The sequence below is a fragment of the Branchiostoma belcheri genome, unplaced genomic scaffold, assembly GCF_001625305.1.
Source record: "Branchiostoma belcheri isolate BF01 breed outbred unplaced genomic scaffold, Haploidv18h27 scaffold55, whole genome shotgun sequence".
NCBI lineage: Eukaryota > Metazoa > Chordata > Leptocardii > Amphioxiformes > Branchiostomatidae > Branchiostoma > Branchiostoma belcheri.
In genome coordinates this window covers 1,843,222-1,861,665 of record NW_017804187.1, presented here as the reverse complement: position 1 = coordinate 1,861,665, position 18,444 = coordinate 1,843,222, and the positions used below count along the sequence as shown (strand labels likewise).

At 44.3% G+C, this 18,444-nt stretch overlaps 1 protein-coding gene across 1 annotated transcript in view; it reads left to right on the top strand.

Annotated features, from left to right (window-relative positions):
• The first annotated feature begins 17,118 nt into the window (after nucleotides 1–17,118).
• Nucleotides 17,119–18,444, top strand: part of LOC109481406 (RNA-binding protein Raly-like) — a 14,721-nt gene continuing 13,395 nt past the window's right edge. The window contains exons 1-2 of the mRNA XM_019783962.1: nucleotides 17,119–17,566; nucleotides 18,066–18,156. Coding sequence (XP_019639521.1) covers nucleotides 17,408–17,566; nucleotides 18,066–18,156 — 250 coding nt within the window. The 5' untranslated portion in view covers nucleotides 17,119–17,407. The remainder of the gene's footprint in view (nucleotides 17,567–18,065; nucleotides 18,157–18,444) is intronic.

Here is an 18,444-nt window from a genome sequence, read left to right as displayed (position 1 = left end):
AAGCGCGAATCTGAGCTAGCTCATCTCCAGGCTTCGATGCTCCTTATTAAAACTGCGTGCGACGACTGTTAATTAATTCTTCGTGTCACTTCGGTAAAAATAAGGATCAAAAGACCTGTCATTCATGATGAAAACGAGCCCATATTTGTCGCTGCCGATTCGTGTTGTTCGCCTGATTGGTTAGAGCTCCCGGGGTGTCAAATTACCACTCTCTTCCTCTGTACTCGCTGGTCGCGTGTCGTCACAATTACATGGTGTAGGCGGTAGAAAGATCTAGAAATAAGCGATCTCCATAGGAGATGTAGGAATCCTAGTCTGTTTCTGTATCAGTATAGCCGGTATAACCGCCTTCCGGCGTAACACTCCAGCTTCACAGGCACGCGGCGCGGCGGCAGCTAGCTATATCACACCGAACGACTTGTTATACTCAATCCTTGCACATTTAATTGCAGGAGTTGTTTAAAGCTTTCCAGTGATGATGCCCCAACTGTGCTTGGTGACAACGAGTTCCGAGTCGAGCACTCTGACGTTACGCCACGCGGCCACACTGAATTAGTCCAATGGTTAGAGACCCTGCCTCTGCGACTTTATTTAGTGGTTACTGACTCCGCCTCTGGACTAAGAGGTTGGGAGTTCGAATCCCGACTGTTGCCGCTCACCCGGCATGCACGGTACTGGAAGAGGTCACAGTCCCCAGAACGGGACTTGAAACCATGGTTCACTGTTTATCGTGTATGTTAAAAAAAGATCTAGGAAAATTTCCCCAGTTCAGTGCACATATATAGCGTCTGTCTTTTCTGTATGTCCGCTTGATGTGATCCCTTCCGGCGGATGCCCTTTGTCCGGCCGCTATTACGAGGGGTGTTCAAAATTATATTATATATATATGATTATATTGCGATATATTTAGCTTAGCCAGTTTATAGGTCAACAGCTAACTCTTTTCTTTTGAGAATCGGTGATCGGTAATCATGTGGCATGTCAGGACTCGAACCCGGGACCTCTTGGTTCCGAGTCGAGCACTCTGCCGTTACGCCACACGACCCAACATATAGACTAATATTTGGCTTTCTAGTCACGTCCTCAGTATTCTGTCGCCGAGAGCTGAATTTTGAGAAAATTATTTCAAATTGGACCCAAAATACCTGCGCAGCATGTCCTCTGATTGCCGATATTTTACCAGCGCGGCGTCTTTTCTTCTTGTTTTTTTTTCACTTTTGATCTGTTTAAGGAACATCCTTATTTTGGAAAATAGGTCGAAACATGGTAGATTACATCAGCGACAGCGTGTGCGCGCCAGAGGCACTGAGTGACCAGGAATAGCAAGACACGGTGCGCGTGTGGCTAAAGCCCCTGGCACACTCAGCCGAATTTCTTTCTTTCTTTCTTTTTTTATGGGTTCACCACACCACGAAGTGGTGTGGTGAAACCATATTGCTTTTTCTGATGTTTCTTCTTCTCCTCCTCCTCCTCCTGCCATATCTTTAAATGGATTCAGCTTCTTCATTTTAGGGCCTAAGGTCCTGAAATTTGGTATGGAGGTACAGTGGGCAAATACCCCTAGGCGTTTTTTAAATTATTGTGATACAGGCTTTTAGAATGGTTTTATTTGAGTTTTTTGGCTGTGTAATAGCTAATGTATTACTGTGTAAGTGTGCAGTGTTTACCACATTTGGACATGAGTCATCACAATGGCATGCAAGGCATCAACCAATAGGCATGCAGCTTTCCTCTATTCTCCTTGCTGATTGGCTGTTGGGATTTAACTGGCTTAACTTCATTTACACCTGCACAGAGCCATGCCATACTGACAGTATGTCTGTATTCAAGTGTTTTGGTAGGTATTTTAAGCTTTCCTGCTCCAGCATTGGAATGCGGGCTATGAACGCTTCTTTTTATCTTGAAAATCAACAGTTTGCATTATGCAATCCTAACCAATAATGTAGGTAATAGCTATCCAACTGTTGTAGTCTTAGTTGTATGTTACTTCATACTATAGTTATATCAATGTAAAGCATTGTTTTCCCTTGTGTTTCTCATTCTTTCCCTGCCATGTGGTAAAATGTGGTGAACCCATCGCTATATTTGCTCCAAAGCAAATATTGGCCTTTCTAGTTCTTTCTTTCTTTCTTTCTTTCTTTCTTTCTTTCTTTCTTTCTTTCTTTCTTTCTTTCTTTCTTTCTTTCTTTCTTTCTTTCTTTCTTTATTGGCAATGACAACAGGTCAAGACACAGGTTATCAAGGCAGTCGTGACTGGTATTAGATAACCCACAAATACAAACGTGGAGACAAACATCAAATAAAAAAATCTACTATAAATACAAGACCTGAAATAAAGATAACATATAATTTGTAACTGGTTACAAAGTACAGTACTATAATACATAATATGAGAAAAATCCTTAAGACATTTCTACCTAGCAGCAATATCTGCGAAGAGTGTAGATACTAATTAAAATGGATGGAAGGCTTTGAGTAAGAGCTAAATTCAAGTATAAGTGTAAAAGAATCAGGACAAAAGGTGTCTCTCAAACACTAGCCGAACTCCCCCTAACCATGGTTAGGGGTACTAGTAGGTAAGGTCGGAAGCAAGGTCGGCTGTGGTTGGCTGGTGCTCGGCTTTCGGGTGTGGACGGGAGGTTCTGCTATGGTTGGCTGGAGGTTGGCTGGAGGTTGGCTGGTGATTGGCTGGTGATTGGTAGGTGGTTGGCTGGAGTTCGGGACCTGGGAGTGGGTTATCAGTGTTCGAGGCCTCATTTTCCGGTCGAAAGCTTAAGGAGACTTCACTTTCTGTCAGTTGCCAGTTTCGAAATAGAGCATCTATGTTTCCTGGGAGTATTATACAGAGGTTCGAGTTAATACTTATCTGAATACAGCGCCTATCTGGAGTATCATCCTTCCATGTTCCAAAACGCTCCATCACAGACTAGCTACGACCTCTAGTGATAGAAGATAGTACTGCAAGTAATGGCTAGCCATTGCATGCAGATCGCACAGTATCGCCGTCTAGCACAAAAGAAAGGAATAGCAACAAAAATATATCCTTTTAAGGCCGATTTCTACTATTCATTCAGCCTGCCAAAGAGTCTGGTGAAGACTAAAGGCTTAATGCTCCGCCCCGATAAATTATTTTTCGGCCGTTGGGCGATCCAACCCGAGGTCGGGCTGGTACCTCCGGTGATACGGAATACACAGTGTTGTATTCTATATGTAGCCTCTACCAAGCTTCGGGAGGCGGCTGGAAAGAATAGAAATTGGAGCGGCAAACTGTTCTTTCCGGCCAACCAAACTCCCTTGGCATGCTATCTCTCTATTTGGCCGATTTCTACTCTTTCCAGCCGCCTCCTGAAGCCTGGTAGAGGCTATTCATGTTATCTGCCTATTTGGCCGATTTCTACTCGTTCCAACCGCCTCCCGAAGCCTGGTAGAGGCTATTCTATATGTATTGATCCGGAAACTTCGAACCTGACATCCGGCTGTTAAGTGTGACCTTGTGGGTGACCCGAACTCCTGAGGGTAAAATGCTACAAGGTCAATAATGCGACAGAGTGTTAATGTTCCCCAGGCCGCCCTTAAATCTCACACTGCAGTGTTGTAACTTGGAGAGGGGGGGGGGGTAACATGGCCAAAGTGTAATAGAAAATAGGATCGTGTGGGCGTAACAGCAGAGTAGTCAACTCAAAGTGGCCCCGGGTTCGAATCCTACCCAATGTCAACGATCTTGTGCCCTTGCGGAAGGTACTTAAAAATGCTTTCCTCACTTCGCCCTGCTTCGGTTTGGGACGTTAGGGACGTAAAATGGAGGTCCCCTGTATGAGGAGAGCCACACGTTAAAGAACCCATCACACTTAACAAAAATTGTAGGGGATGTCGACCTTCGAGGTGAAAACCTTACACTTAATCTAATCAGCACAGGCAACCAATCGTAAAAGGGCATTTATTTTCCTTGCCAATGATAGGCCCGGATTTTTCTTCAACGCACGTACATACTTTCTTCCCACGTGCAAATTTGGGTCTGTCACGTGACGCCAGGATCTGGACCTGATTGGACGCCTGACGCGGATGGATACAAGAATAATCTGGTGATCAGGTGCACATGCCACAGACGGTGTAGTGCTCATTTAGCCGCTGGATCTCGTAGCGTGCGGACGTCGCTTTACGCGGGGAGCCGCTTGGAACACTGCTGTCTTTGGATTCATCGGAAGAGGGTGCTCTAAACCGGGGAAACAACGGCAGGTAGGTTTTTTGTTTGTTTATTTGCACATATACAACGAAATACACATTTACTCTTTTGTCATAGAATAATGCAATTGATATGATAGCGCTAGGGGCTCTTAGTATTGTTTTGTGTATTCTAACTTTTCCATGTTATCGTTCCATCCGAATTTCAAGCCTCGGTTATCAATCAATACTACTGACAGACAGACACAGACATTCCTATGATACCATATCAGGTATTTGTGCACTATGAATTAGGGCTGTAGCAAACTATTGCTTTGAGGTAGTGTGGTGTTTAGAACTGCACTTTATCCATAACTATCCTCTAGATAGTCGACTCAGACCTGGATAAAACTACGAGGGTCAATTTTTTTATTCAACCCGGTCAGCTCTAGGACGGGACTAGCCTCTACCAGGCTTCAGGAGGCGGCTGGAAAGAGCAGAAATCGGCAAATAGAAAGAGATAACTTGCCAGGGGAGTTGGTCCGCTGAAGAATAACAGCTCAGGGCAGCAAATTAACTGTACTCTTTAGCAGACTAACTCCCCTGGCCGATTTCTACTCCTTCCAGCCGCCTCCCGAGGCCTGGTAGAGGCTAGCACACGACTGCTCGCGTGCCCCAGTTTTGGGAGACGATTTGTTGCCAGGTGATCTATGTGACTATCTGTGGATAAGGGGCGGTTGATGTACCGCTATTAACATGTGCGAGGCGCGGGACGTAAATTTTAACGCGACAGATCCACAACAATAAGCTGGTGGGTTACGCCGAAGGGCAGTAACATGGCTGCATGTGCACCTTTGTGCACCCAAAGTTGTAGCTGTGCACCTAATTTTTTTTTTCTGTCTTCTCTTGTCTTGTCTTGCTTAGTTCCTCCAACAACCCCGTGAGGGGTATCGCTGAGGGGGGGGAGGTGCGTGGACCTCACGGTAGGGAGGCCCAAAAGGCCTCCACAGATTGTGCCTGTATGGCCTGGGCAGGTAAACTGTTCCACTCTCGTATCGAGCGTGGGAAAAATGAGAATTTGAAACAGTCTTTTGTTGCAGGAATAATATTATATTTAAAGGCGTGGCTACCTCTGGTGCGTCGCTGTGCAGGAATAAGATATTGTTCAGAGGGTATGCGCATGTGACCGTGAGTTATTTTAAACATTGTGGTCAGGCGTGCCTCTCTTCTTCTGTTGGCGAGAGTGCGGGTACAAATATTATGTAAAGATGTTAAATGTATAGTAGTATACAGCATATTCTTAACGTCTACTAGTGAGTGTCAGAAAAATAATAGAATCATTGTTAAAATACTTTTCTTTAGAAATGAAACATAATTAGTTTTTGCTGACATTCTACTTATTTTATCTTATATGGTGCACCAAAAAAATTCTTAAGCACCCAATTTTTTTAAAGGTTGGTGCACCTATTCCTAAAAAGTAATTTTAACACCTCAAACATTAGCATCATGCATCATATTCCAATTATAAAATCAAGGGTTATACAAACCAAATTTGAGTCCAGTTGGAGCGAGTGTAGACCCAACAGAATCAGTAGGGGCAAATCCATGCCTGCTGCTAGCCTCCATAGCATGCCGAAATCTGTGTGTGTGTGTGTGAGGGGGGGGGGGGTCGTTCAGGGTCTTTGGGAGCTTTTATGTGCTATTTTCTGATTACATATAGACAACATAGCCGGCCTGGTTGAATTACCGCCGTTTAGAACTGCGCTAATCAGAAAACAGCCGAAGACCACCAAACCCCCAGTTCTATAAGCCTGCTACGGAGACTAGCCTGCCTCACTGTTCAGGCGTTCAATTCATTATTCGGACGGAGCGGTTTTATGATGGATATCGACAGGAGTTGAGAGGATTTGTATCCAATTTTGTCCCGCTTGAACAGATCTGAAAGGAGCGATAACGCTAAAGACGGGTCTGACACGGCGTCAGAGTTGACATCTGTGTTAGGTAAGCAGTAAAATTGAGGTATTCAAAAGCGTTTGCTGGTTTTTGTTAAACCAAAACGGTGTCAAAGGTCTATGTAAATCTCCCCTGTGATGTATCGGTTTTTGCATATGGAGAAATGCAGCTAGTGATATTCAGTGGGGGAGCGTTGTACCAGTAAGTACTGTAAGTATGATTTCACAGACAACACAACAGATAAGGAAATACATTCCTTATGTATGGAATTGTTTGAGCGATCTGTCGAATTTCAGTGTTTCCCATTTTAAGGGCCAGAAGGGTGCAAGGTGCGAACGATCCGTTATCGGATATTTTTGACAGTGGGTCATTTTTCCATCATACGTCTCGCCAAGTCGTTAACTAGTATTCCAGATCAATTTAGAAACTTCTTCTTCTGTTGGCATCAAAGGCGCCCATAGCGATTTCAGGGCAGACAAACTGGATTTTTAAAGTCAATTTCTGCTCATTTTGGGATGGGACGACAACTTGTAAAGGTGTCAATGCACCTGTTTTGTCCTCCCTCCACAGTTGTGTTACAAATGTTGTAATGAAGAAAGTCGAATCAATCCTATCCCATAGCATACTGATATCTGCGAGGCAGAAATGCGATGTCGCTAGCGGAAATGGTTGCTTGTTTCGTATCGTAGGCTGGTTCTAGCTCTTTGGTGGTATACCAAAATAATTGAGACTACTCACGTAGCCTTTGTTGAGCCTATTTCAAACGCTTCTAGTATGAAATGATGACAGTAAATGTCAATATCAGACAGATTTCTTCACTCTGAACATTTGTGCTTTGCCGCCATGAAATCGCGTTATTGTATGCCTTAATGGCCATAATAGTGAGAGAGATAACATAACCCCCTCTCTTATGTAGCCCCTTAACCTCTTTGTATCAGAAGGACCAGTTCGACCCGGATTTGTCTGGACCTTGTGTTCACATAAAGACCGACCTCGGCCGGCTGGTCTGTTATCTCGACATGCCAGCAGCCGTTAACGTTTGACCTTGAACTTGTACTACACCGTCAAGGTCGACCTCTTCCACGTTCTCCGATAACTCACACCTACCGCCGGTTGGCTTGATGTACGTGAACTTGTCAGTTGAGGCTTGGAGAGCTCAAAACAAATTTAGGAAATATTTTTTACAGGAAGTTTCGCCCAAATCAGACCCGATAACAGCGATTGTCTTTTACCTATGAATCAAACTTCATGAATCAAACATCAATCAAAGATCCAATAATCAACCAATAAAGCGATAAACAGGCACACACACACACACACACACACACACACGGATAGGCGTGCACAGAGACATGCACAGACAGGCACACACACAGAAAAGACATAGCAAGCATACACACACACACACACACACACACACACACACACACACACTCACACACACACACACACACACACACACACACACACACACAAACACACATGCACACACACACTCACACACACACACAGAAAGAAAGAGAGAGACATAAGCAAATACACACACACAGACAGACAAGCAAAACCATTTCACTCTGCTTGTTGAATTGAGAAATGTCCTTAATTCCTCCCCGGTGGCGCTGATCTAAATAACACAACTTTAGTAACACCAGGCTTCACTCCGCAGCCCACACGTGAAATTACATCCAGGGAAGCCCGTATAAATCACGAGCCGTGTCGGGGGGTGATTATATCGGTGTCTTCTTAACATCTGTTATGTTAAAGACATCCAATGCGATTTCAGAGCAGCAAAAGTGGAACTATCCTGAATAAGGCAATCTTTGTGATATTGACACATACTGTTTAACATTGGCACATTTGAGTCATCAGCATTTCATACTTTGGGCATTCAAAACTGCAGAAACAAGCCCCAAGATGAGTCCTATGTTTTCTGGGTGGCACCCTAAACACCAGCCAAGGGCCCTTCCAGTAACTATTTTCCGTCAGAATAAATATACGTATAAATCACGAGCCGTGTCGGGGGATGATTATATCGGTGTCTTCTCAACATCTGTTATGTTAACGGTTTGGCAACAAGCGGCGGTGACTGTGTATACGTATACATGCTGTAATGTTACCAAATACAGGGCAATGGGTTAGCGTAAGAACTTAAGGTACAGTTCTGGATAGTCTCCGTGTAATCCAAAACACTGTTCTTGAATACGCGTGGACTATGCGGAACCGTGTCTGAACATGGCCTTTGATAAAGCACGGTTCTGGTAACTTCTGGATACGCGTGGATTATCCAGAACCGTGCCTGAGCAGGGTTCTTGATAAAACACGGTTTTGGATACGCGTGAACTATCCGATATTGTGCTCATACACGGCTCTGGATACTCCACGCGTATTCAGAACCGTGCTTTTTATACGGTTCTGGAAACGCGTGGACTATCTATTACAGTGTCTTGAGCATGGTTCTGGATACAGCAGCTGTTACGTGCACCAACACGGTGGCTGATTTGCTTTCTTCCCGGCGGAGCTCCTAACGAGTGTTACGGGGGATCCCTCCGCCATAACTCACGAGCCGTCCTGCTAACCAAACAAGCCGTCACCCCGCAGCAGGGAGGGATGACAGACGGCTTCATCCCGAGCCGTGCAGGAAATACGACACCTCTGAAGGAAATATGATACCTCTGAAGGGCCGCGTAACAATGAATAAATCACTTGCAGCGTGTTGTATCCATAGCTGTGCCTATCTAGTTCTGTGCCTACATGTGGTATATTGTATCCAGAACCGTGCCTGTATATAGTTCTGTGCCTGCATGGGTCAGGGTTAGGATCAGGCAGGGTTCTGGATTGTCTCTATTATATCCAGAACCGTGCCTGTCTAGTTCTATGCCTGAATGGGTCAGGGTTAGAATCAGGCACGGTGCTGGATAGTTTCTGTGTATCCAAGAACGTAGATTTTCCAAGGCACGGTTCTGGTTACGTGTGTAGTATATGGAACTGTACTAGAGCATCGTTAAACACACGCACACGTGAACACACACATGCACATACAGACACACACACACACACAACACGCACACACACACATGAATACAAACACACGCACACACACACACACACACACATACAAACTCACGCACGCCACCTCACCACCCTAGCTACCCCACAAACCCACAACTCTAACGTTACATCTCTTCACATTTGGAGGTCAAACTCTAAAAGCCAGAACCGTCTGAACAGATTCTTTAACCCCGTCAGAAAAAGTAGATCAATCCTTCACCACAACAGGTCGATAAGATTTCATCTTCCCTGCCCTGCCGTGCCCTGTGTGTCCTGTGGGACGTGGTGTTGTCCTTTCTGTGCTCACCTCTGTCATGTAATCAACACCACACAAAGGGAGGGAGAATATCGTTTGATTCTGACGTCATCAGGGTCAGCGATGATTTCCCGCGCTTCTACTGACCTTTCACCTGTTGTAAACTTTGATAAAAAGATTGAAGCGAGATCAATTTTCAATTCTATTGTAAAATCGAACTGACGAAGATTATCACAACAATACTGTACATATATTACTGCTGGTATTCTACATTATACATAAGTGCCAAAACTTCCATACAACATTTTTATATGAGGCGCAGAGATACATGTAGCGTACCACGCGTTTACAATTTGGTAGCCCCTGAACACTAACTTGAGTTCACATTTGTTGGGCTATCGTGGCAGCTCCTGGGTTTTCCAAGTCGATCCCTGTGTTTCTAAGTGTCTCTAAATGTCTCTCTCCTCGGCTCCGATACAGACCCCTCTTCTTGTCGGCAGAATATCACACTTTAAGTCTATTTAGCCAGAGGATAATGTTTGCGTTGGGATGTCTTGCCGAGGGCACCTTTTGACTTCAGAGGGTCTGAATGCCCAAACTTTGCTGAAACGTCTCCCGTGTGTGCTGCTGTATCTACACGAGGACCGGGTTTATTGCTCAGGTGCTGCTCTGGAAATGGTTTCTTTGGTGCAAAAGCGGGTTTTTATGTGGCTAGTAAGCCTTCCAATGGTCTTTACAAAGCCGCGAAGGAGGGACTTTTACTTCCATTGCACGTTAATTCAAAAGGTGTCTGTCCCTGGTGCTGAATCTCCGGTTATTTCTGCAACAGTTTGTAGTAGACGTAACTCAAGTCGATTCGCTCGATACACGCAGAGTGGTCTGAAACCAAAGAGCAGGAAAGACGCTTGCCTCTCTCCCCTGCATTAACTCCTATTACTTCCACCAGGATATTTTCCAGCCAAGGCGAGGGCGTAGACTTACTGAGAACGTCAATTTGCGCCAACGCTGACGCTAAACACTTAGCCAACACGGGGGATACTTAATTCACCTCTTAGTGCACTCAAGCTGGCTTCAAAGGCAACGCGGCACGAGAGAATGGACCCTGGGGTGACTGTTCAAGAGCACGGGCTCTCTTGGAATGAAGACACAGAGGGCATGGTCTCAAGGAAGAGAACTTCAGAAATGAAGAAGCAACTTTATATAATGAAGTTAGTATTTTCTTTCAACATAATAGACCTCGGGGTTTCAGTCTCACAGCCGACATACTGTGTTGAATGAAAGTGCTAACTTCATTATGGAATGTATGTACCGACACAGATGAGCTCTCGTGCTAATAGAAGAGGCAACTTGTCTTGAAATTGAGGGATCGACTAGACGTGTGCTGAATACCAATTAAATGATTAAAATTCTATAATTATTACTGTTGTTGTATCCAAAACCAATAAAATCTTCTTAGAGTGTGGTATTTTTTCGACAAGAAGAGGGGTCTATATCGGAGCCAAGGAGAGAGACATTTAGAGACACTGTAAAATGTGACCGCGTTGTAACAGAACTATTCAGTCTCAGCCCGGCAGCCAGGTTGATTGTGATGGCGCCCGTCACCCCGGGAGGTTCACCTTGCTATAAACTTCAGTCATAACAAATTTTAAACTGTATGTATGTTTGTTTTACATCAACAGACCTACAAGGTCTTATGCTACATGCCTTAAAAATATAGTGTCACTTCACCCTATTCAGTCTAGCATTCCACAGTCTCCTATTTCTCGTTTTCAAAAATCATAAAGAATTTTTTAAGTCTCTGTAATGACGCCAGGTTGCTTGTGAATGCGCCCGTCACCCCGCCAGGTTCACCTTGCTGACGGCGCTCCGCCCGCCCTTGGTCCGGATATCGAGCGGAAAAAAGGAGGTGCTGACGGCAGATCGTGTGTCTGATGGAGACTTCTGGAGGACCGTGTGTTGCATTCCAAAACTTGTGGGGTTGTGTTAGTCTCTACCAGGCTTCGGGATGGCACAAGGTTGGTGGCATAGCAGGATTCAAACCCGGGACCTCTTGGCTCCGAGCCGAATGCGCCACACAACCCTAGCCTCTTCGGGAGGCGGCTGAAAAGAGTATAAATTGGCCAAATAGAGAGATAAATGCCGGAGGAGTTGGTCCGATAGAGAGTACATTTTGCCGCACCCCTTTCCTCACGTCACTTCTGATGGAGAATACTGGAGGACCGTGTGTTGCATTCCAACACGGGTTCCATTCCAAAATATGGTTTTGGAACGACAGGAAGTGGAATGCATGTTGTTTTCCAAAACGCGTTTCCTAATCAAATGTTTCTAACTTCATCTCTAATCTAAACATATAGGTACACAGGAAGACAGTGCTTTGTATCCTACAACGTTCATCAAATTATATCCACGAAACTTAACCGGTAAATATTTCTGGGACCTTAAATTTTCCACAATGTAAACAATCAACTCAGATGAACTTCCATACCATTAACTGAATTTCGTTTTAATAGTTGAGATAAAAATAGAGATAGTGAGAGGAAAGTTTAGCGGAGACACCGAGTGAGTTATAGGGATGAGCTGTGGAAATATAGAGACAGGCAATGGTTCGTGTAATTGAGGAACGGGAAGGGACCACAGTCGGTTGAACACTGCTTAATAAAGACGCCGGATAACAGCGGAATGCACGATGTGGCATCAAGCCCACAGGGGACAGGTCTATACCATACATCCGTGTGACTGCAACGGTGTGGCAGGACTTCTAATTCTAAAGTTCGAGAGTTCTAAGTCTAGAGTTCGAGAGTTCTATGTCTAGAGTTCTAGTTCTAGAGTTCTTGTTCTAGAGTTCTTGTTCTAGGCTGAGGGCTCTGGGTTCTGATTTTAAAGTTCCAGAGTTCTAAGTCTAGTGTTCTAATTCTAGAGTTCTTGTTATAGGGATCTGAGTTCTAATTCTAGGGTTCTAGTTCAAGAGTTCTAAGTCTTGAGTTCTGAGTTCTAAATTCTAATTCTAGAGTTGTAGTTCGAGAGTTCTGAGTTCTAAGTCTAGAGTTCTTGATCTAGGGCTCTGATTTCTAATTCTAAAGTTCCAGAGTTCTAAGTCTAGAGTTCTTGTTCTAGAGTTTCGAGTTCCAATTCTAGAGTTCAAGTTCGAGAGTTCTAGTTCGAGAGTTCTGCACGTTAAAATTAGGTGTGCTTACTAATAGCTAACTACGCGCGCCATAGCGAAGCCACATTGCACTAGCAGATAACGATAAAGCGCCAAGCTTCGTCCTCAGTCTGAGGCCGCCAGCTTTACCACTTCTATAACGCTTATATACCTACTCTTTTGTCAGTTGAAACACCTGAGGAAAAAAGCTTCGCCTAAACGATTCCACCGCGATGCCATGCCGGCTCGTCAATCTAAAAACTCGGCTCAAAGGATCAGTCCAACATCAGAACTCCATCAGACGGGTTAGTCTCCTGTTCTACACCGACGGAGAGCCGTGTAGCTGTTTGCCTTAAAACCCTCCGAGGCACCGCCGAGCAAATTCAGATCGGATGAGCTCCTAATCAGGCCCTAATGCCTTCCCGCTCGGTACTTTCATCGACTCATGCCCGCGCATACACGCCTGGTTACCCGCGTGTGGGGACGATCCGTGCATGGGAATGTTTCAGGGCAACTGAAGGTGCTGGGTTCGAATCCTTCACAGACCCCCATTGTTCTATCCTATCTGTACCAGTATAGCCGGTATAACCGCCTTTCTGCATAACACACTACCTTCTCAGGCACGCGGCGCGGCGGCAGCTGGGGGGTAGGCGGTTCCCTCTAACAACAGTAATCCATTACCGGGTATGATGCTCCCTTTCCCAGTGGGAGGGGTACATCTACAAACGTTGCCCCACGAAGTTATCCTTCCTAATAAAGCGGAACTGACATATAACCCTAAATAAATTTCTCATTAAGCGCTGATGAGCGTACACGTCGTGATGTCGCCGGGAACACGCCCTGCAGATTCTCGCTTGTAACGCGCGGTCCTGGCGGAAAACACTCATAAGGCCACAGCAAGTAAGTTTCATGGATGACATCCCCCGCATACTCCGAAACTAATAAGATAGGGCGAAAAAAACACAAGATTCCTACATTTTCAAATTTTTTAATTATAAACCCTGTTAAGCAAGAATTGAGGCGACAAAACAAGGTAACACAACCAACACAACCTACAACAATTGTAGAAAAGAGCTTGTACCATCATGGGTGTACAGCTACCACTGTGTATTCGTGTGCGATGAAACACCTTAGACTATCAACACTTGCCATCAAATACGAGCAATTATGCCTCAAGTTTGCTGGATTCCCGACAGTCTCGTAGTCGACAGAAATTTCCGAGTATTTGCCCATTTTGACATGTTTACCACCGTCAAAGGGCAACAAAATTTCAGGGTTTTGCAGTCCCGTGGCGGAGGATATATTCAACTCTACCACAAGCCGCGCCCCAGTTTGTAATATGGTTCACTCATCAAGCTACACTGGGAGCGAGAGGACAGGAGATATCAAACTATCTCCTCTGGGGATTCACCAAAAGTTCAGGTTTGATGTTGGTGCAATGTTGACGCCACATCGCACAGGCAGGAACTTTATTGACAGTGACAATGGCAATGAACTTTATTGCATATTCACGCCCTACATGGGCCAAATGCAGATAACTGAGGAACAAGTGCTACATTGCCGTCTAAATCAGCCTGAATTTGGCTGCAGTTTACATACTTTACAGCTATAATTGGACACAAATGTAAAAACGTATTCGCTACGAGTTCCATTAACTTCATTCTAGAGAATTATGCAAAAAGAACAATACGTTCATGTGCGTATTCCAAATCTCATGTTTTGTGGAAAACCCACATATATATCAACTGTATGACCCTGGATTATTAATGGGTAAGTTAGTCTAGTGGATAATATGTGAGAATATTGTTCTTTTTGTCATATCAAAGCTGATAAAGAATGGCGTGGATAAGTACATATCATAACGGTGCTTTTTCATGCTGTCAAAAGACACAAAAACGCCCGAAGATAGAAAGTAGTGAGTGCGAAACACTCTTCATAGACCCATGGTCCAGACATATGAATGTGTGTGAAGGAGACACATTCCACATCTAATCATTGTCAGAGAGAAACAGTGATCACTCTGGTCTATTCAGGAGTACGATACAATAGAGTGATATATGTGTAAGGCTAGTCATTAATATTGCTGTGTCGTTGCTTGTTTTGTTGCTACATGATAGCAGATACTATAATGTCAAACGAGACATCTTTCATAACTCATATTCCAGACATATAAATGTGTGAAGCGGACATTTAGCATCTAAACATCATCAGAGGAAGCCATTTTTACTCTAGTCTATTCAGGACTATGATAGAGTGGAGGGTAACGTATGGCAAGGCTAGCTGTTCATATTGCCGTGTTGACGCCTTCTTTGTTGTTTAATGCCCATTCACAGAGTATGAGATAGTATACTGTACAGTAATCTCCAAGCAGATCTTTCGCTGACTGTAAGACAGTTGGCCAAGCAGTATCCATTTGCCAGACTGCTACCATTTATTTTGGGCTAGGGTAATAAAGATACCGGTACAAACAAGAAAAAACGATAAAAACGCCTAAAATACGTCAAAATAATCCGAAGCCCAAACCTCTGTCTAAAGAGTAGATGTAATATACCACCAGGAATCTTTTATAGACCCATTTCATAGTTGTGTCATGACTTATTTATTTTGCTTACGCTTGTAAAACTACAAGAAACGTAACAAAATGGAAATCGTTGCTCAGAAATACAGCGCTTGTTATAGATCTAGGAGAAAATTATCTTCTAATGTACGCTACTCTGGAGAGAGAAAAGCTTTCCTAATCATTTATTCAGGCTGTAACTCTCGTTAACGAAACCGCGAAAGGACTTACATATAATACCAATAGAAATAAGTCAGCAGATCTACGATAAGCTTATAATAATGGCGGCAAATCGTTCCGGTATTACTGTGATCCATGTAATACTCGCCCCAGCAGTGACATGAGTGAACCGATCAGCTAACAAATTACTGTTTTGTAGCGTACTTACTAGTATACATGTAAATTCTCACCTCTTTAGAGTACTTGTATTTTTAACGTGCCTTGCTCCTTAATTTAATGTATACGCAATGATTTATATCATTAGTGGAAGTGTGAAGATATTCTGAGTAACCGTGTTAACTTTATCAGTCAATCTTTTAATGCTGAAATGATTACATGTTGCAGATAGCAGTAATTTATGTAAACTACAGCCATATTTCATATAAGTGATACAGTATATTACAGCTCCACTTATTTTTGTTCACAGGTCATCAAGCCTAGAAGTTGAAAGTGTGACGTCACAAGGACGTCACAGGGACGTCACAAGGAAGTTCAGCTCTTCCCAGAAGATTGAAGGACCGTCCGACCGCCTTGGGGTGTCTGCAGCTCAGCGTACTTCCTGGCGTTCGTCCTCGGTCTTGAACAAACGTTCGGGCGCCTGTTAGCTCATCCCTCCACTAGCCTGGTTACCAAACCTTTGGTCGGCTTGGCGGTAATTTTTCGGCCTTTACCAAGCACAGGCGAGCTATACCACGGACCTATCTCCAGCTGGTTTCCCTGTATCCGCTGACTTCCTGTATTACGCTCAGTCTTCTGTTGCCGCCTACTTAAAACCGACGTTGTGAGCGAAGAAACCTAAACCCCCCCGAAGCGCGGTAATTGAGGCCTGGTTGGCGGCCCCAAACGCTCTCGGTGCCGAAGGGATAGCACTGAGCTTACGGCGGTCTGGTTACGAGGCTATCCGTCAACGGTCTTGAACAAACGTTTAGGCGCCTACTAGCTCATCCCTTTACGAGGACCTGCATGGGGGGGGGGTAGTAACTACGAATTACGCAAAACTTTCGCCGCCGATTACGACTTACTTTAAATTCTCAGAGCTGATTACGACTTTACACTTTGCGGCTAATGTACTATAATTACGAATTACGTTGATTTTTGGGAGGCTGCCTACGGATTACGAAGACTAAAAGGCCTGATTACGCCTTACGAAAAAGGGCATGCAGGCCCCCATTCACAACAGGAGTACTCGTCTGTGAGAATATGCAAAGCCCCTGTCTGGACTTACGACACACACTGTGACACGGACTTACAAATCTGCGGTGCACCCCGAGGCGAAAACGTAGAGGACGATTTCAAGTAGCAAGTAGATAGGAACTGAGGTAGTATTATGCACGCATCTTTCTAGGATCACCTACGCATTTTTATTACAGTTCGACAAGGATTTGTTTTACCAAGGCAAAAACGTAGAGGACGATTTCAAGTAGCAAGCAGATAAGCGCAGAGGTAGTATTATGCATGCAGCTTACAAGGATTCTGTACGCATTTTTATTAGAGTTCGGCAAGGATTTGTGGCGTTACAGTGAATTGAGACACCCGGAAACGTACAGGACGATTTTAGGAGATCCTAGTAGCAAGTAGATAAGAAATAGGGTAGTATTATGCACGCAGCTTTCAAGGATCCCGTACGCATTTTTATTACAGTTTGGCAAGGGTTTGTGGCGTTGCAGTGAATTGGGATACTAAGGGAGACTATTGTTAGCTTCCCAAATCTATCCAGCTGCTTGAGTAACTGTTTTCTTGTGTATCTCATTACCTGGATGTCTAACCTACATTGACGTATTGTTACTAGCACGTGTAAACCACAAAGATCTAAACTGCTTACGCTGGATGTTGAGGAGGCCAAGTCAACTGATTCAGAAGAAAACATTCTGAAAAGGACCGAATACGGCATCGCTGGAATTCACTTTGTCTTTCCGGAATCCCTCTCTCCGGAATTTCCCTTGCTTTCCGGAATCCATCCGGATACCCAAGTCGTCCAGAATTTACGCGGTGACAAGATTTCAGGAGCAATAGTTTTGTCTCCGGAACTTCCAATCCGGAATTAATTCCGAAAAAAAATCCGGATTCTACCATGACGGGCGGCATCAGCAACGTGACGAACAGTACGGACATCCGGGACATGCAGTCGCGGGTGTTTGTGGGTAACCTGAACACGGTGAAGGTGTCCAAGGCGGAAGTGGAGAGCCTGTTCTCTCGGTACGGTCGGATACGGGGGTTCTCTATACACAAGGTGAGAGGACTATGTTACGATAGTTACAATAAGTTGGTTTCGTTTCTTTGTTTTTTTCTTTCCCTGACACGTTCATATGTTTAAATTTAGTTGACTTTATGTACTCTTGTGTTGACTTATGCACTTTTGAGTTGACTTTTATGTACCAATTATGTTATGTACCACTTAAACGTTGTATTAAGTTCTTTATTTGATGTCTCCAGTATGACCTTTGAATTGATTTGGATTGATGTTAATGTGACTTCTGTACTGGTGTCTTATAAGCCCAATGGGCTGGGCGACAATGTCGCAAGACACAATAATAAAATTCATTCATTCACTATGTTGACTTGAGCATAACGGAAATCGCCATGCTGACTAGCATTCTGGTTTCGACTCGCGAATTGATATGTCATTATAGCTTGTCCATATTTGTACATGTGTCTGCCAATTCAGCCTCAAGGCCATCAGCGGACTTGTCTTTGATTTTAATTATAAACCGGTCTACTTCTCCCACCAGGGGTACGCGTTCGTGCAGTACACGGACGAGGCTGAGGCCCGGGCGGCGGTGGCGGGGGAGGACGGCAGGGAGATAGCCGGGCAGATCCTCGGTAACTTGCTTTCATGTTTTCCCATACAAATTTTATGAACAAGTCTTTTTTTCTCATCTTATAGCATCTTCAGCATTAGAATGGCTTTGAGAAATACCCCCCCCCCGTTCCTTGCAATATGACGATGACCGGAAAATCGCCGGGCAGATTCTCGGTAACTGGCTTTGAAGTTTTCATCTACATTTGTATGTCCTTTGTTAATGTTATAACATATTTGCCATTAGATGGAGGGTCGTTTCTTCCAAACCAGGACGTTCTAAGTGCGTATTGACATAGCACGGGCACACA